General features: G+C 37.7%; 1 protein-coding gene across 1 annotated transcript in view; it reads left to right on the forward strand.

The window, feature by feature from the left end:
• The window catches only part of CDH9 (cadherin 9), an 85,822-nt gene that overhangs the window by 43,717 nt on the left and 15,488 nt on the right, over positions 1 to 26,617 (forward strand). Inside the window, exons 3-8 of the mRNA XM_065399551.1 lie at positions 14,186 to 14,305; positions 15,593 to 15,760; positions 19,571 to 19,758; positions 22,222 to 22,475; positions 24,136 to 24,272; positions 25,631 to 25,752. Of these exons, the coding sequence (XP_065255623.1) occupies positions 14,186 to 14,305; positions 15,593 to 15,760; positions 19,571 to 19,758; positions 22,222 to 22,475; positions 24,136 to 24,272; positions 25,631 to 25,752 (989 nt within the window). The remainder of the gene's footprint in view (positions 1 to 14,185; positions 14,306 to 15,592; positions 15,761 to 19,570; positions 19,759 to 22,221; positions 22,476 to 24,135; positions 24,273 to 25,630; positions 25,753 to 26,617) is intronic.

The following is a 26,617-nucleotide window of genomic DNA, read 5'->3' on the forward strand; positions in this document are numbered from 1 at the left end:
TCTGTGCTCAATATTTTTTTTAAAAAAAATCAAGGTAAGAAAGCAAAATATTTCCATTTTCATAAATGTGCAAAACAAGTAAAATGTGTTTTTTTTCCAGGGATCTGAGTACTTTTTGGTATTGATACAGCTCTAGGAGTAACTCTTTCCACACAATAACCTAATACTTCATAGGGTCCTGTGGCACCTTTAAGACTAACAGAAGTATTGGGAGCATAAGCTTTCGTTGGTAAGAACCTAACTTCTTCTGGAAATTTCCATTACTTGCATCTGAAGAAGTGAGGTTCTTACCCACGAAAGCTTATGCTCCCAATACTTCTGTTAGTCTTAAAGGTGCCACAGGACCCTCTGTTGCTTTTTACAGATTCAGACTAACACGGCTACCCCTCTGATACCTAATACTTCATGTTCATCAGTAATTTATATGGGACTCATTGCTAATATTATGTACTAAATTTGATGAAGAATATTCTTAGTTGGGAAAATATCCATTTTTCAGGTTAGGTTTTTTCATTTTACTGGGAAAAATCCACTGAGGCCTTATTATTCACTTCTCTAGTCCCATTTGTATTCTCAAATTATGTTTATTTCTTCCTGAATTATAATTATTTTAAATAATTTATACAGTGACATATGCAATGTGAATAGCGCTTTACTGACAAAATGACATGTCTCTGCCATAAGGAGCTTATAGCCTCGGGCTTCAATCCTGTAGGTTCTGTGCAGACAGACTCTTTTCCATTGAATTTAGTGGGATTTTGTGCAGGCGTAAAGATCCTCCTGCATGGATTTGATAGTACGGACAAGGTCTTAATTCTTTGTACAGATTTTATGTACACTTATGCCTATCTTTTTTTCCTACTGAAACACCAAAAGGGCTTTTGAGCTACAATAATTAGACACACTACATGATATAAAAATGGAGGATTTGGGGACATTAGGAGACAGATCATGCCACACATGGGAAAACCCACGAGAAGGTAGATTTACAACAATTCCCAAATTATCGCATCCCAAGGAACTACTGACACATGGAAGGGCCTGAGGTCATGGTTCTCAAATTATATAACACTTACATTCACAGACCAATCACATAACTGTCTGGACATATATTGATAGCTTGGGAAGCCAGAGAAGCTCAAATTGGTCGAGCACTGACTATGCATTTTTCACATACAGGAACTTTTGCAGGTTTTGGGGGTAGAGACTTAGGGCTTGTCTTCACTACAGTGGAAAATTGACCTAAGTTACGCTACTCCTGCTATGTGAATAATGTAGCTGGAGTCAACGTAGCTTAGATCAACTTACCCCAGAGTCTTCACTGCGCTCCATTGACAGGAGACGCTCTCTGGTTGACTTCCTTTACTCTTCTCAGGCTACGTCCTCACTACAGGGGGGGGTCGATTTAAGATACGCAAATTCAGCTACGCAAATAGCGTAGCTGAATTCAACGTATCAGAGCCGACTTACCCCGCTGTGAGGACGGCGGCAAATCGACCTCCGCGGCTCCCCCGTCGACGGCGCTTACTCCTACCTCCCCTGGTGGAGTACAAGCGTCAATTCGGGGATCGAATGTCGCATCCCGACGAGACGCGATAATTCGATCCCTGAGAGATCGATTTCTACCCGCCGATTCAAGCGGGTAGTGTAGACGTAGCCTCAGAGAGCTGTAAAACCAGGGTTGACCAGAGAGCGCTCTACTGTTGATTTAGTGGGTCTTAACTAGACCCCTAAATCGATATCTGCTGCATCTATTGCAGCAGCGTTGATCTCCCCGTGGTGAAGACAAACCCTTATACAATAAATGCTTCTTTACCCCTTTCTTGTACTTATCCCTTTAACTAATATTTACATTCCCAAAAGGAAACTGGAGCATTTAGCTGAACGTGATTAATTTCTATTGATTTTCTTTGATTTTTATGTACATCTTTGATATTTATTTAATATATTTGCTATTTTCTTTGATTAACCTTTACCACCATTGTGCAAGAGACACTCCCTCTCCTGCCAGCAATCCTTCATTTTAGTAAAGATCTCTGTGTAAGATTTGGATTGAGACCAAGTGGCAGAAGAAGTTACAGTATGTTCAAATCTGACCTTTACTTGCAACTCGATAGACAGACAGATAGGAGCTTTAGAAAGTGAAAAAAATGGCAATTGGCTATTTTCTGTCTGAAAACTGATTTTCCTTGAGGGTGAAATTGACCAAAAATGACCCAAGTATTTTTTTTTCTATCTGGTACCAAAGCGTACTAGTAATAATTTTACCAGTTTCTTTGGGGGTATGATTATTATTGCATAGCTCTACTTCTAACAAATATATATACACATAAACCCCAACATATAACACATATATAATATTAAAATAATATATTTCATTTCTGTGGCACCTTTCTTCTTGTAGAACTTTACTAATTTTATATAAACATGAATCATTTCACCCACCATTGGATTGTAAGCATCTCTGATGTAGAAAGACAGCAACCATATGGAAAACTAGTACAGCAGAGGAGGGGGGATGGAACTTGGCTAGTAATATTGGAGTAAACCCTCATCTCCCAAAAATAATATGGGAACTTTAATGTGCACACAAGTACAGGACCTTAGTTTTTATAACGTCTTATTTGAAAGAACACAGTGCACAGTGCACATTCTATATCCCTCAGCAAGATAAAGGGCCAAGTCGACACCCCTGAGATTCAAATCACTGGTTCTAACTAATCCAAGTCATTCAGACCTGAAACTCAGAATCTCTAAGCCACCTGTAGGAGGGGATGCTAACAGCTTAGCAGGTGAGGGGACACAGGAGTTGAAGTATGGTAACTAATAACCAGGTGTCATTCCCATAAAGCAGGGTAGCTTTCAAAGAAGTGCCCAGGGAGTTAGGTGCTCATCAGCACATCCCAGATGATATTAGTGAGAGGCACTTAGTTATATCACTTTGTGCCATGATGAAAACTTTCCCCTAATAACTTATTCCATGGAACCAGAAGGATGTGAGAAAAATATAACTTTGTAACCCTTCCTTTCCAGTGTGTTTAAATGGCATTTGTAATCTGTTCCAAAGGTCAGGGAACTAGCTTAGAATTTGGGAGACTAGAGTTCAAGTCCCTGCTTCACTACAGATGTCCTGTGTAAACTTGGGCAAGCCACTTACCCTCTCTGCGCCTCAGCTTCCGATAGAACTTCCCTAACTCACAGCAGTGTTGTGAGGATTAATACATTGCAGACTGTGAGGTCCTCACATACTATGATAGATTCAATCCTAGCAAGTGTACAAATTTCCAACCATGATTGATGGCAAATGTGTGGTTTCCCTCTTTATCTCCCCCATATAATATATTGTAATACCATTTGTGTGGATATCTTATTGGGTCCATTTTATTTCCAATTATTTCTGCATATAAAAGAGAAAGTGTTTCTGCAGCTGACTAGCTCAGATCTTTACATTCATGTTAAAAGTGCTTTTATCATACTTATACTCAGAAATTGTTTGATGTATCCATTTTCCTCCCTTTTACTTTTCGCTCACATCTAATGCTGACACTGCAGGGGGATACTAGGGGATACGTTCTGCACTGTTAGCAATGCCGTCCTTTGGATAAGATGTTAAATCAAGGTTCCTTCTCTCCCTTTCTGATTGATACACAGGTAAAAATCCCATAGGTACTCTGAAAATAGTAAGGGACAGATTCATTGTTCTGGCTAATATTTTCTCTTGCACTATAGACACGTTTTAAGGTCCAAGATTGTGACCTGTTATCAGCATCATAACAAATATGGTTTTCCTTATATAATAACTGCACTTCAACTAGCTAACCCATTGTTTCACAAGGTGTTTCAAATAATGGTTCCAATTAAGCTTGTTCATGGGAAGATATATGCCAGAGGGGTGAGAGTGTAACGAGCAATTTACCTATTCCCAATGCAATGTAACCATGCAGGGAACAGCCATTACTGGGCTGCAGATGCTGGAGATTGCAATGGTTGGGATCAGTTTCCACTGCCTGCAGTGCTAATCACTCATGTCTGAGAGAGGCATATGTGAGTCATACCCCATCCAACAACAACAACAGGACCATTCAAGAAATACCTTTGCAACAGGATAGAAAGACACCATGCTGTCTAGGGGCACTTGGAAATATTACACCAATAACAAAATGTCTCCCTCTTTGCTGTATTGGAGCAGAGTCCTCCCCTTTCCTAGTACTCCACACCACATAAATTCATAATTTAGCCCAAGAGGACAGAAAAACACTTTATGAAACTAAATTCTAACCTGCTTCAGAGTTTACTTTGGAAACATTCCTTTCTGCATGGGGCTCCCTGCATTTTGGCTCAGCAGCAGTTGGTAGTAGGTTTCTGGCACAAACTGGAATTGATTAGTCCAATTTTAAATATATTTGAATACAAAAACTAATTCCAAAAAAAGATAAAACACATTTATATTAGGTATACACACACACACACATGTGTGTGTGTATATATTAATTCATTATATTATATTTCACATTTTATTCCCCATCCTTCAAAGCCTGGGGCAAATCTTGCAGTCCTTACTTAGGCAAAACTTCCACTGGAGTCAAATGGAAACTAAAGTTGCTCAGCCATTTTGAAAAATAATGCCACTTATTTTGGGTGCCTGACTATGAATTTCAGTGGCTAACTTTAGGTATCCAAGTTTGAAAATGTCAGGCCTATTGTCTAACAGCATGTTAAAATGAAGCATATCAAATGTGTCTGTTTTGTAAGCAGAATACAAAGGCAATCTCCTTCCACCAGACTTCCCCTACAATTAGAGTATTTCCAAAGTGTGCAAATAAAATCCGTTTTTTAGTGCAGCGCAAAACAATATGCTGCAACTTATTTGAATACAATATAAATTAACATAATGAAGCATCACACACAACACAGCATAGACAAAGATGCTTTGAACACAATGTTCAGTGTTCAGTGATGATAAAGGACACATCAAATAGACTAATCACAGTATAGAAACAAAGAGCCAAGATTCTGACATCCTCACTTAAGTTGAGTAGAATGTTTTTTCAATAGCAGTCCCATTGATTGCTACTCAGAGAGTAAGGTGCTATGTGATTTTAGTGATGGTGTCAGAATCTGGCAGCAGGTCTGCTGCAGCAAAACCATGCTGACCTAACAGTAGTAAGCATCAGAAAGGAAAATCTCTCCCCATAGTCCATCTTGCTCTTTTTCCTAATGCAGACATTAAAATGCCTTTGAAAGTAAGGGGGGAAATCTGAAAGTCTGTACATTACTAAGTTTTCTGTTGCTAGATTAGCCTGCTTTAATTTTAAAAACAGTTTTAGTTTAGCACACTGTTTAATTTTATTTAATATAATAGTTTTCCACAATGAAGCGCACAGAGACAAAACCAATAATAGGAGTAAATTTAGTAAATAGATTGTAGGAACACAGCAAAATAATTATTGCACGAGTATGCTTCTATGGTCTGTTAGTGATGGTGATTCAGCATGCGTTCCATAAGACAGTGAAATTTCCCCCTTGTCTATAGTATGGTGCACTGTCTTCACAGAATCAGAGACAGAAAGGTAAAAAAGGGCTGACTTGGGTCATCTGGTTTGACCCCCCTAGCTTATTTGACGGAGTACTTGCTATATTATTCTCAGTAATGTTTTAACTATCCTGTTCCTGAGTATCTGCAGTAAGAGTGCTTCCACCATTTCTTTTGGCAGTTCATTCAAGGGGCCTGTATCTTTCACACTTAACAGGGCAGACACAGAGGTGCTGGGCATCTGAAGCTCCCTATAAAATCTGTAGGAAATTCAAGCGCTCAGTACTAAATCCGAGTAAAACTTTTTGCCCAAAACATTTTCCCCCCAAAAAGCAGATTTGATTGCTCTGAGTCACTTTTGCTGAATTTTATAATCAAAAAATGTCCTTCCCAAAAAAAACCGAATTTTTTTTGGTGACATTTTCAAAATGAAACATTTGATTTTCCGACTCAAAGTGACTTTTCATTCCAAATTTTACTGCAAATCTATCTTAAAAATAAACATGGAACATTTTGGTTTGGGTCAAACACAACATTTCATTCAACCTGAAATGCATTCCCCCCCCCCCCCCCCCCCAATTTTGGAGTCAACACAAAAGGATTTTTTTTTTTTTTTTGGAAAGGCCCACAATCCGAAAAATGCGTTCTCTACTCAAAACGTCTCAGGATTTAGCCCAAGAACCACTTGTTTGCACAGCTTAATGTTCCCATCTCTTACAGTTCTGAATAAATTCTATTCCTTCATTTATATTGTTTACACTCTATAAACATGTTCTCCCTTGAGTTTTCTCTTTTTGAGACCATGTGTCAAATTCATCCCAACTCCACTGATATTTATATAGTCACATCAGGAATGAATCTGATCCTAAATAATTAGTGTCTGCAATTTCATCCTTGTATGCTTTGTTGGCAGAAATTTTATTTTCTTTAGTTTTTCTATACTGTTCTTATAACATGGGACCGAAATGGCTCATATTACAGTACATAATAGCTCTACATGACCAAAATTCCAACTGAGGTTGCATCAAGCCTATCTAGAGCAGCATTATTACTAGAGCTGATGGAAAAAATGTCAATGGGAATTTTTTTCTCTGTCAGAAAATGCTGAATTCATTGAAATCAAAACATTCTGTGGGAACATGTTGATTTTGATGAAACTTCATTTAAAACAATCTAAACAAACTGTTCTGATAAGGTCTAAATGTTCCATTCTGTTTCTGGTTAGAGCTTATCAAACTTATTGCAACAAAACATTTTAATTTATGCATTGAAATAACTTTTTGTTTCAAAATTTATTTTAGATTAGATTATTTATATTATATTATACATTATAACTGAAAATAAAAAAGTCAAAAACCTAACAAAACATTTTGATTTTCTCAAAACTAAATATTTCAATTGACCCAAAACAAACACACACAAAATTCATTTTGCAGAAAATTTAAAAATTCTTTGATTTGTTCCAATTCAGAATTAACACAAATTTCAAAATTGTGGAATTTCCTTCAAAATGGAAATTCGTGTTCCCATACAGCTCTGATTGTGACATTGCTGGCTTTCATGTGCTCACCCTATCTCTGAATCCAAGAATAGTAGTGGCTTTTTTCACAATGATGGCAATCTCCAAGCTCATAATTAGTTTACTATGTGACCTCATATCAAAATATTTCTCAAATCGCTTTTCAGCCACCTGTCTCTATTAACCTCCTATCTATATATATAAAACGTGCTTTGAGATTAAGAACAAGTGTGATCAAGCCCTTTGGGAATAAGAATATTGCTCATTGTACAATAGTTGTGTGTGTATTAAAACATTTAAAATACCTGCCACCCACATCTAATCAGTTTTGTCAGAATACCTGCCAACTTGTTGTTCATTGAAGCATTCATGGATGCATGCAAATGCAGTGCATAAAATATTAAGATTGCCAGTAATTCACAGATTTCCAAGTCCTTCCTGTCACAAGGCTGCCCCAATGATAACTACTTCACTCAGCCCTACGGCAAATGTTAAATAGTGCATGACAAATAGTGCAATGTACTGGAGAAGCAAATCAGAAGGTTTATTGCCTCATAACACCCATATAATAATCCAAACCTCTTTAATATAGCAGATTGGGTGAGGGCAGTGCAGCACAGGAAGAGTCTTTATAGTTCAAACACAGGACTGGGAAACCAGGAACTCATGAGCTCATGGATGACATTTTCAAAAGAGCCTAAATGATTTAAGGGACTATGTCCTATTTTCAAAGTGACTAAGGCACTAAGAGCAAAAGTCTCACAGACTTTCAATGAGACATACTGTATGTCTACACAGGAGCTGTAAATGTAATTTCCAACTTCGGTAGACAGACCAGTGCTAACTTTAACCAAGCAAATGTACTAAAAATAGCAGTGTAGCCCATTTGAAACCCTAGGTATGTATTCAGGGCAGCTATCCTGTCCCTGCTGCCCATGCAGCCATGGCTACACTGCAATTTTTAGCATGCTAGCTTGATTGGAGCTAGCTCTGGTATGTCTATCCAAGCTGGAAATTACACTTCCAGCTCTAGTCTAGACATACTTTTAGACTATGTCTACAGAATGAGTTGTGGTGTGATTCCCAGCTCTTGTACATACCCTTTCATTAACTCAATGACAGCTAGCGCAAGTATGTGTACATGAGCTGGGCATCACATTCCTGCCTCATAGCACACACGTAGCATTAGACTCCTAAGTTTAAAAGTGACTGTTAAAAATTACATTTAGGCACTTTTGAAAAACGTTACCCAGCTCTTGATTCTGACACTGATTCACTAAGTGCCCTTTGGTAAATCTATTAGACCAACATTTTCAAATGTTAGTACCTAAACAAGATTTTCATTATTTATAATATGGTAGTGCCTAGAGGCCACAACCAAGACTGGGCCCCTATTGTGCTAGACACTGTAGAAACACAAAGGAAGAGAGGTCTTTGCCTCAAAGAGTTTATAGCCTAAATAAACAAGACAGATGAATGGTGAGATGGAAAACAGAGATGAAATAACGTGTTCAAGCCAGTTTTATGACAGGATTGCCTGTCCCACAATCAATAGGTGGCTTGATTTGCTTATGTACTGAGCACTCCCATCTCCTAGTGGGAGATTATATATGTGGACCATCAGCAGGACTGAACCCAAAGTTTGTAAAGACTTTTGATGATAAAATGTCTAAATCTAATAATAGAGTGAGTTCTTAGAGTGATTGCTTACTTAAAATTCTATTCCAATCATCTAGGCTCAATAGTAGCTAACTATTTTGTTGTTTTAAAAAAACAAACCTTAATGTGACCGGTATAATTTCACAATGCATATGACCAGGATAACCCTGGAATTTGCTGCATCGCCTTCTGCTTCAGACTTTGGAGTTCCTTTCAAATTACAGCTCTTTATTATCTTTTCCACAGACAAAGTCCACAGTATCTAACTATTACAGCAGCAAAATGCTTTCATGAATCACACATTAAATTAATGTAAATTTTAGTTACCAATAATATCTTTATTTACAGCAGTCACATAGAAAATGACTATTTGCCACAGTTATATTAATGTTTACAGAACCAGGCTTTATCAACACACAAACATGAGTTTTCTCAGCTGACTAAAATGTCCTCACATCAAACAAATGTAAGGTCAGTCTGGTGTCCTAATAATAGTGCACTATACTTGCACTGTCATGTTAGAGATTCAGGGCTGATTTCTGATTACAGTGTGTCGTATCCTGGGTTGCTAAAGGCTGGGGGCACTGCAGAGATCATTATTTATTCTTATTATAGTAGACTCTAGAGGCTACAATGAAGATTGAGGCCCTATTGTACTAGCTGCTTTTCAAACACATAGAAGGAATCAACAATCTGTCAGTCTTCACAGTCTAAATAGAGGAATAAGACAAAGGATAAGAAGAGCAACAGGCACAGAGAGGAAAACTGTCTTTCCCAAGGTCATACAACAGGTCTGTGATAGAATCAGGAGTAGAACACAGTTCCTGTCTAGGGCACAGTCCCAGCCTGGACTATGCTGCTTTCCTTCTCAGGGACTAAGCATCCAAGTCCTGGGATGGAAGGGGTTTTCTGCATCCTATTCTCTCAATAGTGACCCTTTTTGTTGATGTAAGTGAAGGAACTATGGGTCACCAAAAAGCTTCCATATAGTCTTTGTTAGTCAAACAAACTGGACACAATGGGGAGCTTTGAAGATGAGGAGAAGCAACTGTGCAAAAAAGAGAGATCCTCAGGGCTCTGCCAGAGACACAAAAAAATGCAGTGTTGTGGGATTGTCTAGATATTACACAGCTATGACTGCTGCTCTTGGCTTGAGCATTTTCTTGAAAATTATAATTTCTCCTAAAAACTTAGTTGAAATTAGATTTGGATACTCTCCCTTTTATGAATCAGAATTGTTACTGATAAAGAGCCATATGGTAGCATTTAGGCATTTTCCACAACTGCATCTCATCAAGAACAGTCAAGAAGGAACAATTCCTTCTCAAGTTCCCCAGTGCACAAGGTGTAGCCTGCTCCCCACTGCATCAGGCCCATTCTTTGGGCTGGCATGGGGAAGGAAGGGGTTATAATTAGAACTGGTTTTTTTGGTTTGCTGGCATTTCCAAAAACATTGAAAGAAATTCTTTTGGGCAGACCTAAAGGGAAACTTTTCAGCAAACTGAAAAGTACAAAAAATAATTTTGTGACAAATGAAAAACGGTGTTTGTTCATTATTATTTGGATCTTTTAAAGATTTAATTTAAAAAAATAAAACAGAAGGAAATTTTCAACACAAAAATTCATTTCAAATTGAAAAAAGGGAAACATTTTCTTTAGAACATGTCAAAATGGAACATTTTGATTTTTTTTTCTTTAAAGGTTTTGTTTTGCATTTAGTTTTTGTTTTGTTTTGTTATTCTATTGAAATAATTTGGACAAAAAAATATTTTGTCCAAACATTTTTATCTAGTCATAGTCTCATCCTCTTGGCTCCTTTTGAGGCTATCTGCACCCTCAAGGATATACAAAGGATGTAGTTGCTGCACTTCATGCCCCACTAATGGCAGATTTTGGCAACAGACCTATGAGTATCCCTATGGGCTCCACCACACACACCTCACTGCTGCCTGCACAGAGGGTGCAGCCAGAGTAAAGATGACATTGCAAGAAACCCATCATTGTGCTGATTGCCAGTTGCTATTTCAGTCCATTGGGACCATTAGCAGCTAGTGTAACTTAGAGCCGCATCTCGTCTGCTTGTAAATATTTACAGCACATTGAACAAAAATGAAAAATAAATACTCATATAGTTATAGTTAATTTTTTTTATGGAAGACCCATCATTTTATATTGTCTCTCTTTAATTACTGAAAAAAGGCCCAAATGCCATGCTTTAATCTGACTACTTTCCTTCTCTGATTGTCTCATCATTGGTATGGTATGGGTTATGCTAGAAGTGCTTCCTAGGCTGTACCTACTGGGAGGACAGGGATGGGGAGCCAGTCTCCAGAAAGGATAAACACACATGGACATGTACACACACCAACATTTCAAACTACATCACTCTGTTTTTTCCAGCTCTTTGTTCCCTCCATAATGTTTTTCAAATTCTCCAGCAGGGCATCAGATGCATAATTGCCACCAAACAAAAACTAAAGTTATTGTACCAAAGTACTGAACAGCAGGAAGGCAAGGGTTAGGAGTGTTATTCAGTTTTAGACATTCTTTCTCAATTAGACTTTATAGCATTATTTTACCATAGTAAATTCATTATATTTAGTGGCAAGAGCATTTACTTCACACAGTATTTCAGACAGATTAAATATACAGCAGTTTAGTCATATTACATCTGTCTATGTAGTAAGATTGCCTTATGGTCCTTCAGTACAAGTCCTAGTAATGCAATCGAGGATAGCATTTCATTTCACCATTCAAAAGAAAGCTTTGGGGAGAAAAAAAGAAAAATGAAAACACCTAGCATATGCTAGAAAGGACGAGAATTATATCATCCTTACATTTACAAAATATATGTATATATACACAATACTGCCTCCATAGTAGGGGTAGGAGATTTATGGTATTAGAATGGATTATAGGTTTTGCGGGGGAAAGTGGGTTGCTTTTGTGACAGGAGGTAGGGTTGTACTGTGCAGTGGTTACTTATATTTTGCATGTGGGTCCTGATTAGAGCTGACCCAAAAAAGGGGAATCCCTTTTTGCCACACAATGTGCAGTTTTGAATAAAAGAAATGTCCCAAAATGGGTCAAAATGTCAAAGACACAAACATTTTCACAAGAAAGGTTTTATTCTGTTTTAGGATTTTTATTTTATTTTTTCGCTTTCTGGCTGCTGTAGAGGCCACTCAGCCCTCCAGTCTGGGATATCGTAACTCACTTTTCCTAATTAGACAATTAGTTCACAAGGAAGCAGTAGCTGATCCATTGAGCAGTGGCCAGTTTGCACAATGGTACAAGTCAAAGAAAGCATATTTCACCAGTATTCCACAAACTGCACTAGAACCCCATTCTGTGTCAGATCCGATTCAAGGTTCTGATACTGGTCTACAAAGCTCTGACTACAATAGGGTTACACTTCCTTCTGCAACTTCCCCCTGTCTGTCTGTGAATGTCCCAATGACCCAGAGAGCAAAGATAAATTCAAAAGAGATATAAGGTCGAGGTTTCTCAACACAAGCCAGACCTCACCTCTGGATCACCTTCCCTAAAGAAATCATCTTCAAGCTATAGTCCAAGGTTCACCTTTTCACCAAAGATTCCCCAAATACCCAAATTTGATGAACAAGGTAAATATGTGTTTAAAGTTTCTGACTACAATTTAACACAAAGTACATCAGAGAATTATTCATCCTCCTGAATAGGGTTTTTGTTTTCTGCAGTTCTTATTTAACTCCTAGATGCCACAGTAGCAAGCATATAGGGATGCAGATCAGTTGATAATTGGGAATGTGTTCTATACACACAGCCTGAACTGAGATCTGGATCTTACCTCGTAACTGGGCAGGAGGAGGTGGGTAGGGGTAAAGCACCAAACTTCCTTCAACAAAGGGTCATATTAGCTCCTGTGGCAGCAGAGGCCTTATTTTAGTTGTTCAACTCAGCATCTGATGAGACCAGTTACGTTCTACATATGTGAAAGACTATTGTTCACCTTGTGGATTACTTGATCCACAGACTGTTTGGATGCTATCATTATCTTCTGTCCTTTATTGATACAGTTATCCTTAAATGCCCCCTACCTCTGCATTATTCTTACAGCTCACCTTGGTTTACAGATGACCTTTGACAGATTAAGCAGGTAAAGAAAAATATAAAGAGCGTGGGGCAGAAATTCTCCTCAGAATTTGACTGATTGTGACATAAAGCATTTTTATAATTTTACTACTTGGTTTTGTTGCAGAAGAAATATCCCCTGTCTTCTACCATGTCACCCACAATGCCCTAGCCATTAGGTACTGTTGCCAAATCACAAATGGTAAACAGAGTTGCACCTTACAAGACCAATATTAGTATCTGTCCTGCTTGCCTTCCCATATGGGGGTACCATAGGTGTACCATAGGGTTCTGCTCTGTCATTCCCTTTGCTTAATGCATATGTGGAGCACTGAAAGGATTTATAAAACACCTCTGTTCCATCAATCCCGGATAATGTGGACAATTGTTTTCCCAGTGTCTAGTCAAGATGGGTGCTTTGCTGGAAGGTAGCTGACTAAAGCTCAATCTAGATGAGACAGAAGATGGGGGGAAACAACTAAAGGAAATGAGAGAGGTGATATCTCCCCTTCCATGGATGGAGTATGCCTACACCTTTTCTTATTCAGGATCTGGAGACCATACAAGATATCCAGAAAGAAGATGTGGCCAAAAGGGTGTTTTTCTCCATCTGCAGTTGGCAAAGAGTTAATGATTTACTTTATGATTTTGGACTCACTGCATTTATCCATGCTTTTGTCGCCACCCCCATCCTTCCCACCCCCACCCCCCTGAACACCCAAAAGGATTACTGATCTGCTCAGAAACAACAGCTAGTGCCAAACATTATTTCTCTTTTATAGTACTTAGCAGTGCTTTGCACAGAAGCCACTTTATACCTGGGTTTCACAGGCTTTTAAATCTTAATCTGTGTCCAGTTCAATGTATTGGTTGTATAAAGCTATTTATGGCATGGGTCCTCTGAATTTCAAGGACCGCCTCATCATTGTGGCCACCACTTGAGATCAGCTGAGATGTTCCATTTGAGAGCAGAGTGTTTTCAGAAGACAATCCTCAGATCTTGGATTTGCTGCCCCCTTGATCAATAAACTCATGATGTGTTGGTCTTTCAGATCATGCATCAAGGCCTATCTGTTTACCCAGGCTTTTTCTGAAGGATGGGCTTAAGGGAGGCTTATTTTGTTTTGTTTTAATTCTGAGTAAAATGTGTTGTTTTAAATTTTATTTTAATTTTGCATGGTGAAGGAATTATTTTGCTGGCAACAAACTGGATTAGTCTGATGTATTCTGTGCAGGTTTTGATTGTTCTATGCATCTGGTCATTAAATATATTTTATAAATAGAAAAAAATGTGTATATCAGTCTTATGATCTAAATTATCTCTTTTCATATGATAGATTCCTTGTTTTGTTCCTATTCAGGAACTTCTGTTATCCAAGTGACAGCTATAGATGCTGATGACGCCAGCTATGGAAACAGTGCCAAAGTAGTGTATAGCATCCTCCAGGGACAACCATATTTCTCAGTGGACCCAGAGACAGGTCAGCAACCCTTTCTGTCTTACTTGTCATAATTACAGAAATACACACAGGGATCAAAATCCTTCTCACTCAAGTATTTATACCCAGTTTTATAAAAATGCTAATTAAATTGTTCAAGTACTGTTTAATATTTGTCCAAAACTCAGAATGAACATGGACTATCTATCTGGTTTTAAGCAGAAGACCCCCTTGATTTCTGCTTGAAAACTGATGGCGTGATATGGCCCCATATTATTAAGGCAGTGAACCTGCAGCACCATAAAATGTAAGTTTTATTTTCTTAAAGTAGTAGGAATAGGGAGGTTATTTTATACCTGTTTTTGGCACGGGTGAGACCACTACTGGAATACTGTGTCCAGTTCTGGGGTCCACGTTGATACACTGGAGAGGGTTTAGAGAAGAGCCCTGCAAATGGCAAGATTGGGAAACATAACTTATAGTGAAAGACTCAAGGAACTCAATGTATTTAGCTTAACAGAGAGAAGGTTAAGGGGTGACTTGATCACAGTCTATACTTATCTACTTGGGGTCAGAAATCTGATAATAGAGGGCTTGTCAATCTAGCAGACAAAGGTATAATAGGATCCAGTGGCTGGAAGTTGAAGCTAAACAAATTCAGACTGGAAATATGGCACAAAAATTAATACTGAAGGTAATTTACTAACAGAACAATTTATCAAGAGTTGTGGTGGGTTCTCCCTCAAAAAAATCTTTAACTATAAGATTCTAGAAGTTATGTTCTAGTTCTGCCACAGCTAGTGGACCTAAAATGGAAATTAATTTATAGAAATCTAGTGACTTGTGTTATGCAGGAGGTCAAACTAGATGACCTCAGTGGTCCCTTCTGAAGTTAAAATCTATGACTCTATTGAAGTTTGAAATAGTGAATCCAGGATAACACAGAATTCTGCCCTGTTAATGAAGAAGTGGTATAATCCAGAGGCCACTCCAGGGTTGGAGCTAATAACCTTATCAAAATAATAGCCAGGGAAACTAGCTGAATAGCTTTCATTAATGTGACAAACATAACATTTTTTGGTCATCAAAAGGATAATTACACGGCTTTAGCACAGTCCAAACACTGAATCATTGCACTACTATATTTCTCTCTTTTCTTGCAATCACATTCAATCGGTCATGGATTAAAAGCCTTATTTGAATACACCTTCAATTTTATTTGTTTGCCTGGGATTAACATTTGTACAATATATTTTACATAAATCCATTTTAAAACTCAGGGATTAAAGTGTTGTTGTTGTTTTCTCCCCTCTTATTCTTTTATCCAAGGAATAATCAAAACTGCTTTACCAGACATGAGCAGAGAAAACAGGGAGCAGTACCAAGTGGTCATCCAGGCCAAGGACATGGGAGGCCAGATGGGAGGATTATCAGGGACCACTACGGTGAACATCACACTGACTGATGTCAATGACAATCCGCCTCGATTCCCCCAGAGTATGAAGCCTTTAATAGTTCTGCTGTGTTTCAAAAAGCTTCTTTAAAATTGTTCAACCATCACCATCTAGGATACTTTTTTCACATCTACAGCTGTACTGCTGTGTCTGCTTATGCTGCAGCTTTGTCAAAGCACATGGGAGTCCACTTTAAAAAAAAAAAAGACAAACAAACTTCCTTAGCAGAATAAACTTACTTCCCAAACCCTTAAATTAATTTCAACAGGAGCCAATAACCCATGGTAATTGCAATGTTATACGTGAAACAATTTATAGTTACAATAAATATATTGTAAAATACAAGGTCAGCTTTTCAGAATAGCTCAGTATCGAACTCACTTGGGCACCTAAATAAGTGACCTGGTTTTCCAAACCTCATAATGGACATACCAAAAATCTGGCCCTAGTTGAATGTGCTGAGTAATTTTGATAATCTGGCCCATATTTTACATGATTATATTTTTGAAAGAAAATCCTTTAGACTGCAAAACTGGCAACCAAGGAAAAGTGGGATGGTACAGGGGATGTGCAATGTGATGTTGACCCTTTAATCCTAGACTACTTGTTTAAATCTGATCCCAAACTGATTAGCAATCAAAAGTTGTTAAAAGCAGCACTTGATGACTGCTTGGTAGGCTATATGAAAAGAATTCATAGTTTCAGTTCAGTATCTGCTAGGAAAATATCCCCATTATTCAATTACTATTGCCTTTGGCTCTGATTGGGATCCTTGCTTGCACTCTCATCAGACACACCAAAGACTGAACAAACATCAGGACTGATTTAGAGACCACATTTCTGGATTTATGGAAACTTGTAAGGCACTCAGATACCATGGTGATGAATAGAGGCAAAATAACTAGTCACCCAATCCAGAATGGATTATTATCTTGTGAGTTTGCTTACCTAATGACCAGCTTCACAGAGCAAGCTCAGGCCACTTATTTCTAAACAGAACACTCCCATTTGACGTCAACAGGGAGTTCTGCTAAAAAAAAAAAAAAACACACAATAGCATAATATGGTCCATGATGTTTTATCAGACTGGAGATGTTGAACCCAAAGATGAGGTATAGTTCTTTTCACTGAATTACACACTTGGACATGGAGTTGCAATCTAAAAATAAAGGCTACGTAATAGTAAATAGCTGTAATGTAACTTTGACATCTGAAATCCTGGAGCCTTTGTTCCTGCTGGTAGTCTGCAAAGTTAATAAAGGACCAGTCCAAAGTCTATTGAAATCAGTGGGAGTCTTTATGCTTACTTGAGTGGGCTTTGGATCAGGCTCTTAATTAGAGTGAAAGTTAGACCAGTGAAGAGGCCACATACAAGGCCCTATGCAGTGCACTGCTTAAACTTCACTGACGCACAGAAGGTGATATGGAAGGCCTTGTCTGGGCTGGACACACTGGGGTGATTGTAACATTGCTAATGACCAGTCCCCTTGCTTGCCTTGCTTCCCAGGATGCTGGTTTCCTGCTCCTCCTACAAAGCAAGACATGAATGGAAAATCTACAGGTTTTCATTCCTCCTCACACAGTCATGAACTGGAACACGTTTCCAAGGACACTGATTCTGAAAATCTGCTCCTTCTGTACCCAATTACCTCCCTTTCTTCCCTTTATGTGAGGCTATAGGATACGGGGAAATTAAGCCCAAAGGGGAGGAAGAAGTTGCATGTGAAAGAGACAGGAATGAACTTCAAAATATTGAAGAATAATTTGATTTATTTAAGGGGCTAGAAAGAAGGGAAATTGACAGATTCTAGTGGGAAGCCACTATGACTTGGACTAAGTATGTAAGGAATGGTTTTTAAAAAGGTACAGTGGCCCCCACACAACTAGTAGACCTGAGCCATGCACAATATAAATAATAGGAAGGGCAAAAGCTTTACAGAATTGTACCATATGCTCATGAAAAAATGGACCCTTCGGGAACTGAATTATACCCTAAACCATGCTGATTAGCTTATATGCTGACAATATGCAGGTCACTGACATCATCTCAATTACAGTGACGGCTTTCAGAATAAAACTCACCCAAAGGAGGTGTTCCCCTGGTATTTCTGGACTTCCCACGTCAGGGAAAAATTGAAGTGTCATGACTAAGTTTGTGCTTATAGGATTTCTGGCTCAATTGCCAGGATTAAAAGTTTAGATAAGCCTACAAACGGAAAAGGTCAGCCTTTGGAAGGCTGGTTGTCATAAGGTCTAACTTCTAAACAGTTTTCAGCCTGTTGTAAGAGAGTAACATGAATTTTGCAGCCTCACTGGTTTGAAGCCCACCGCTAATTTTTCAATTATAGGGTTGACTTTCTAACAGCAAATACAGTTCACCATCATACTATATCACTCATTTTTTCACAAATCTCTAAAGATAAGACTTTTCCAATAGTCAGAGACTGTGATTTAGGTGCATGACACTGGGGATAGAGACTCACTCAACCTTCTTTAGACCACACAAGGATCTGTTATGATCAGTGTACTTGGGAAAACTCAGAAACTGCTCTCTCAGTGTGCCCCAAAATGGATGAGAGGGTGGAAAAGGGACATGGATACATGAGGGAAGAACTAGTCACATCAAGTGACATAGGTTGCACCTGCTATAGGCTGGTGTAGCTTGTACAGTCTGTCTGTTCATTAAACCACGCAAATATGGATTGTACCTTCTTCAGGCACATTGCCTTCCCCAAGGTTGTCTTGGTCAGGCATGGCTTCACAATATATCCTACATGGGTACCAGTTTATAATTGCTACAAATGGCATGATGCTAGTAACTAAGTGAGCTGTACAAATGACAGATAACAAATATTCAACAAATTGGCATGCAAAATGTCTGCAAACTCCTCACACCTACTTGTTACTAGTAAGTATTTGCCAACACTGTTTTAACAATTATTTTAACCCCATATCTTGTGAATTGATGTTCAAGTTATATTTCCTGATTGTGATTGGTCAAGAGACTCATGTAATATTATTCCTGTTCTGCAGGAGCATAACTTTATAGTTCGTCTTTTGGTGCACATGCTGGGAAAAGATAAATTTAAAATTTACCTTCTGTACTAAGATGTGCAAGGTTAAAATTCCTTTGTCAATAGCATCCAGGCTAGTAAAACCTGATTCCACAAGCATTAACAGAAATCAGGCATGAAAACAAATGTGTCCAAAGTGAATTAATTCAAAAATCTGAACACATCTGTACAACTTTCATACAGTTCAAGCAGTTAGCAGGAATATTAAATATTACATATCTCAAATGTTTTTTGCAATATATTGTATTATGTGTTTCCATGAAAAACTTCTATCTCACATAAAACACACTTAAAGCTGTTCAAGGCAATTTCAAAATAGAAAACCTTGTCTATTGTATTTTAGTTTCTTCCTCAGATCTATTCTGTTTTATAAACTGTGATTCCTAGAGAAAAAAATAATAACTGTAGGTATCACTGAAAAAATCTGTAGAAGATAGACAAAATAAATAAAACCATTAACTACTCAGGGTCATAATCACTGCTGTATTATTGTGCTTCTATCTATGTTCCTTTCATCTGAAGTACAAAAGAAAAAGTGTATAAAGAATACAGTACTAAGTGCCTTTGAAGTGTCACACTTTCATTTAAAAAACCAGCAAAACTTTTCATTGACAGTCAAGTCGTCTTTGTTTTAAAGTTTACTCCTGATGACTAAGAGCACTTTTCTTAGAATGTTTCAACTTTCAAGGCAACTTTAAAAAATAATCTGGGGGAAACAAATGGCATTTATTATTTAGAAAGATGAAAGACTAAAAAAAAGTTTGATTTAACTTTTCCAGGTACTTACCAATTCAGCTCTCCTGAGTCCGCATCACTTGGGACTCCACTCGGCAGAATAAAAGCCAATGACCTTGATGTGGGTGAAAATGCTGCGATTGAGTATAGCATTTCCAACGGGGATGGATCAGACATGTTTGATATCATCACTGATAAGGACACACAGGAAGGGATTATAACCATCAAAAAGGTTTATTTTTGCTCCCTCTCTTTTTATTACACTTAGCACTCCAGGTGGGTTTTTTCTTTCCTCAAGGGGGAGGGCAAAGGAAAGTCTCACATGGGGTCACCTGCTGAGAAGCTGTATTAGTTTTGTTGTCCTCTTTCTTCATCAGCTATTGTTATTCCCAAGGCTTGGGGGAATTTACTTGGCATGTCACTTCAGATAAAGCAATATTCTCAACAGCTGCTGTCTATCAAAGACACACGCTCACAAACAATAGTTTTGAAGTAGAGCCATGAAAACCTGGAGGGGTTCATCATCTGAACTCTGCAGTGTGGTTCACAAGGGGTTGAGGTGAACAAAATGTTGTAGGTATGCCTGAAGGTCTGAGTTTGATGAACTCACACCTCTAAAGAGAACTAACCCACTATAGATAGCCTATTCTCCTGTAGCCTTCCTGTCCCTCCACTGGGGAGTCTCTTTTCTAGAGCTTCAACTCAAACCTCCAGCCTACTTAAAATATGTCCTGTTTCCATCATACTTTGACAGTTACATGACATGTCAATAGGTGCCCTCAGATAAAAGGAATATACAGAACTTGAATTCATAGACAATCTGTGATTCTTTAGGGCTTAAAATTGGCCAGATAAGCATATTGAAAACTACAGTATTTTGATGTTATCTGAATACCCATTTTAGGCTACAGTTCACACTGTTTTGGGTTTGTCCTTGAGACACATCATATGGGGTAACTCATGATACTTTCCATTACAGCCATTAGCCTCAATTCTTTTTCTACTGACATGTGAACCCCTGCAAATATGAATAAAACTGTAAAACCCAAACCTTGCATGCAGGTACATAATTAGATATGAACGTAAATCCAAACTTATTTAAGCTTCATCAGCTGAGAACCTTTGCAAAGTGGTTCTGATAAAAAATTGGCAATCCCATTTTGAAAATAAAATCAATTGGAAAAAAATGGAAAAATTATGAGTTATTTTCATATTTTTATGCAAAATAGGGCTGACTGCATGTGGCCTGGGCTACTTTAATTCCGGTACTTCCTAAATTTTTGAGTGCTTCACTTTGCAACCTTAACTTATTTTAATGTTTTTTTTTAATATAACAAATATGTGATTCAAAGTTAAAACTGGAGCTAGAACAACTTGTTCTTATTTTATTTTGATACAGCAATATGCTGGATATCATAGTCAAGATCTACAAAAAACTCAGACCCACATAGTTCATTCTATTCCACTTCTGATTGAGCCAGTACTAGATTATAAATACAGTTTTATAAATCATGTTTATGGGGGATATTTGCATTAGAATCCTATAAAAATTATATACATCTTTGTAAGAGATGAAATACAGAATAGAATATAAGTGGTAAAACCAAGCTAACCACTGTCATAGTTATGTAATTATTGATGGGCACACTAGTTATTCTCCTAGCTAAACCAACCTAACATTTGGCAAACAAACAAAACCTTTTAAGAAAACCCACATCAATCATACTAAAACCTTTTTCCTTCCTTTTTCTGCCCTTCTTCCAAGTTTCATCTCAAATTCGATGTACCAGATTGCCGTTAGAAAAGCTTTTTCCCATGGTATTTTTAACACTGGCCATAATAAGGAAATTCAAAAATACACTCATGAGAAAGCTCTAGCTCTAATATTCTGGATTGATTGTTCCAAAAAAGAATTTTATATAAATTTAGGCTGAACATCCAAGCCTTTGGATCCCTTATCCCAAATAAGGATACCTTTGAGATTTGCCCATCACTAGTATTAATCCCCTTTGCTAGATTTCAATATGGAATATGTTCATTATTGTGTGTGTAGAGTATAGCAGATTTTAATTGCTTTGAAACATGATAACAGTTTTCAAGTATGTCAAAGGTTGTTAAAAGGAGGAGGAAGAAAAAAAAAATTTCTTAACCTCTGAGGATAGGACAAGAAGCAATGGGCTTAAATTGCAGCAAGGGAGGTTTAGGTTGGACATTAGGAAAAACTTCCAAACAGTCATGGTGGTTAAGCACTGGAATAAATTGCCTAGGGAGGTTGTGGAATATCCATCATTGGAGATTTTTAAGAGCAGGTTAGACTAACACCTGTCAGGAATGGTCTAGATAATTGGTCCTGCAACAAGTGCAGGGGACAGGACTAGATGACGTCTCGAGGTCCCTTCCAGTTCTATGAAAGGAGAAAGTGACTTTACCAACTTCCTAATCACTATTACTAAGCTACATTTTGCATAATAAGATGAAGAATCCCCTGTCCTGTACCTTAGTCATCTATAATTGGCTCTATATTGCTGTGACTGATGAATTGCGTATGTGCATGTAGGAACCCTGTGCGGTCTCTCAGATAGGATGAAGGCTGCTAATGTGGTCCCTGATAACTCCCGCCCCTATTATTTTAGTGCTGTAATTTTTTTTCCATGTCTTGTAAACTGACCCCACTTTTTTATTATTTGCTCTCTAGCAGTTGGATTTTGAGACCAAGATGCTGTACTCCTTAAGAGTGGAGGCAGCCAACACTCATCCTGACCCACGCTTTTTCCACTTGGGGCCATTTAAGGACACAGCTCTCATCAAAGTTTCTGTGGAAGACGTAGACGAACCTCCAATGTTCAGGAGGAGCTCTTATTTAATAGAAGTAGATGAAGATGCCAAGGAGGGAACTATCATCGGGCAAGTGATAGCTCAAGACCCAGATACCACCAAGAATGCAATAAAGTAAATATCAGTTCATGCACAGTGTAAAATGCATTAGATGTAGATGCTCATTTCATCTTTCTCTCAAAATTTAGTAAAGCAAATGGCATATGGTCTGATCCTGAGCAGTAAATAGCAGCTTTAATTCCAAATGAGCTCAGTGACAGTAGAAGACACAAATGAGCTAAGTGACAGTTAAGGGCACTAAGCACATTACAGGATCAGGCCTACAGTGATCAAGTGGAAATAAATTGAGCAATCAAATATCTGTGGAGAACTGGTGACAGCAAGCAGAATTAATACATCACAGTATGTCTTTTCAAATGGAAAAGTATGGGGGTTAGGCAAAAGGAAATGTATAAGCCTGATTATAACAAACACACATTGCTTTGCAGAACTCTCACTTATATCATTCACAGGGCAATGCTATTTTACCTTATTTGTCCCTATTGGCAAGCTTATATAAGATGTTCAAGACAGTGTATTTCTATTGGATGAATGTGCATCTCTGCTGGTCAATGGCACTCAGCATCCTGCATCACACCTTGCAACAGGCCCAATAAATGAAACAATCCCCTAGAGATACACCGTCTACCATGTTCTACTTCTTAAATATTTAATGATCAACATTTGTACAGCATATTAAATAAGAAACTACTGTGAGAAAGTCATAACAATTAGGAGGTAAATGTTTGGTGCTGTGCTACTGACATAACTGTTAGCGCATCTGCTATTATTGTCTAAACTGAGATGCATAACACTGACCATTTGTACATTAGTGCATAGACCATGTCAATGATTGTGAAACCTGCTTCAGCTACATTTCTGATTGAAAGTGAGATAACTCTGAATGATCTACTTTCTCAAAGTGTGCATTTTGGGGGGAAATAATGTCATCAAGCAAATTGCGCATACACTCTTCATTCAACTGGTTTGTGGTTAATGGTCACTAGCTCACTAGATGAGAGGATGACTATAAATGTAAGTTACTCTTTTTGGAAGGAAAAGAGAGCTCAACAAATGCAATGTATAATTAAAACTGGGTTGTAGTCTTGTTGCATTTTCAGACCTAAAAGCCAAAATTTTAAAAAAATATTTTCTAGTGATTTTCTGCCCATCCTGAAAAAAATCAAAGGTGCCTGGTCTTCAGAGAGCGGATGCTCAATGGTTACTGAAATTAAGTCCCTGTGATGGTATCTGAGGTTGAGCACCCAAAAAAATGAAGCATCCAAAATCTCTAATCATTCGTGAAAATCTTAACAAAGACAATTCAGTCCGAGTTAACTCGCTATCATTCCAGAATTTGTGACATTTCTGGCCTAAAATATATTTTGTAAAATGACTCATACTGAATAGTTGCCTATACAGATGTGCTACCTTTCTATCCTATTTAAGACCAGTGTCATGAAACTTACATTGTATGGGCTATGCTAAGCATGTGGAGTTTACACCCCATCTTTCAGAAAGAGCCAAAGTCTTAAATAACTTTAACTTGGCATTTACAGTACTTTGCACTAGTTATTCCCTATAGTAAGTACCGGGAACCTTAGGTAATACCGTACTGCAAATTTTAAGGTAGCCTTACCTAAGGTAAAACTGGAAGCATTTAATGGTGGTTAGTAAGCAAAACTGGAAAATATAATAGAAGAAGGTGATACACACTTGTATTATATCTTGACAGATATTCTGTGGATCGACACACTGACCTCGACAGAATATTCAACATCCACTCAGGAAATGGGTCTATATTCATCTCAAAGCCACTTGATCGGGAAGAAACCCCCTGGCACAATATCACTGTTATAGCAACTGAAATCAGTGAGTTGGAGATGGCTTATCTGAAGAGAATGTTAGAACACGAAAATTGGGAAATTCTATAACAAATTTCTGTTTTAAATGTTTTTACCAAATTCACCCTTGTCTGTCTTTAAAAATTACAGCCAAGCATATCATTTGCTAACTACAAGCCAGAAAACTCAACAGGGGTAACTTTTAATAAAAAACTTATTATTTCATGATTTACTTACTTTTTCCCATAGTAAAAAAAAAAAAAAAAATTCTCAGGTCCACTTCAGCTGTATAGAGCAGCACAAAGCCAACATAACTGGCTTCCTGAGGATTTCCCTTGCATAAATTGGTACAGAGCCAACATAGTGATTCTACATTGCTCCCTCAGGCTCTAGGAAAGGGGAAATGTATAAGAAAATGAGGGCATGGTTAGAGCATTCCAGCAATCCCAGACTGTCAGAATGGTCCTTTGGGGCCATGGGCAGACATTAGATTGGCCTTCAGGCTGCTCTAATTTACACCAGGGATCAATCCAGCCCCAGGCACAACCGGAGGCCTGTGAAGTTAGTATATTACCCTTCCCCCCAGTCAGAAAAGAAAATCTGACCTTGTATCTGCCATAGGGGCACACCATAGTTGATTAGGCGATGGGCTCTCTGACACTATTTTTCTCCTCCTTACAACTTCTTCCTTCACTTTGGGAAGCAGTGAGATTGACATTGTGTGGGCTGTGATGAGCATATAGGATACACAGACCATCTTTTAGAAAGAGCCACACCATTTTTTCTTTAAGAAAGCTATTTTCTCCAAACCCTGACCCAACTGCCAATATTTCCTTCACTTTATTCATCCCATTGGCTATGGTTTGGCCTAGGCACATTGCAGTGGCACATTAACGATAAAGGTGTCAGATACATTCTTCCTGCCTTTGTAGTTAGACAGGGCTTTGAATTGATCCAGAAAATTTATCTATCCCTCCTGGATTACCTTCAGCAACTCCATTTTAGGACACAGATCGCAGAAAATAAGCACGTATACACTCACTGCTGATTGGAATACACTGACAAACCAGACACCTTGGATAATTTAAAATTCTGTTTTCAACTGCAAATCAATTAAGACTGAGATAGTTTTGCCTTAATATAACATTTTTCTTTTTAAAATAATGTAATGGGTTTCAAATGTAAATATGAGTCTTAACTATATTAAATTATATACCAGTAGAAAACTGAACATAATTGTAAAGATATGAGCATTTCTTATATGTTTTGAGGGTGGAGGGGAAGTAGATAAAATATGCTTGATAATTTCACTTCTCTTACATGAACTGTAAATCTTTCCAGTCCTTATATTCCTTAGCTAAATTGTAAATTATTTTCTTGTTCCAGATAATCCTAAGCAAAGTAGCCAGATACCTGTCTTCATCAGGATTTTAGACATAAATGATCATGCACCAGAATTTGCCAAATATTATGAAACTTTTGTTTGTGAAAATGCAAAAGCAGGACAGGTAAATGCATATTTACTCTACCAGCAAATTTATGCCTGTGTCTTCTGTTGCTGTTCTTCATTCATTTCTAGAGTTACTCACAAGGGAGGCTAACATCTCCATGACAATCTTGATTTGCACGGATGAAAAATAATAAATAATAAATCCTCCTATTGTATTTCCAAATTCAATAGAAGTTTCAGGTGGATAAGGAATGCAGGATTTGGCTCTAATATAATAAATACACAATATTTTATTTTTAGGTAATGATTTAATAGTCTTCATCACAAAACTCTTTTATAGAAGGAGTCATGGATAAGTCACTAAAATTTCATATGTTTAGCTAATTCTCCTTGTCTGCATGCTTACCAAAGCATTATCTGATCTGTTGATAACTTGAAATATGCAAAAACCCAATTTTGGAAATCTCACATGTTTCTGGTCCTTGCCAGAATCAAGAAATTGTGATATGGAACTATAATTTTAAAGCTAGAAAGATATGTCAACTTTCTCAGACCTTGGTTAAGATTCAGTTTGGGTTAGATTTGAATTTGTGAAAAGGTCCAGGATGGCTCTTGCTTTATGCAAACTGAATCCAAACATTCTTTTGATAAACTAAAACAGATTTAAAGAGGAAGTAATTTACTAGCTTGGAGAAAAGAGAAGAAAAGTTCCAGATACATAGTGCAGCAAAATACACATATCATGGATATACTGAAATATTCTATTACTATTGTAAATATTACAATCTTCTATTTATTATGGATGTTTCCAGCATTGTTGTAGCTATGGTGGTCTCAGGATATTAGGAGAATGTGGGTGAGGTATCTTTTATTGCACCAACTTCTATGTTTATGTAATGGTCAAAGAGTTATAGATGTGAGTC

The sequence above is a fragment of the Emys orbicularis genome, chromosome 2 (genome assembly GCF_028017835.1).
Source record: "Emys orbicularis isolate rEmyOrb1 chromosome 2, rEmyOrb1.hap1, whole genome shotgun sequence".
In the NCBI taxonomy this organism is placed as follows: Eukaryota; Metazoa; Chordata; order Testudines; family Emydidae; genus Emys; species Emys orbicularis.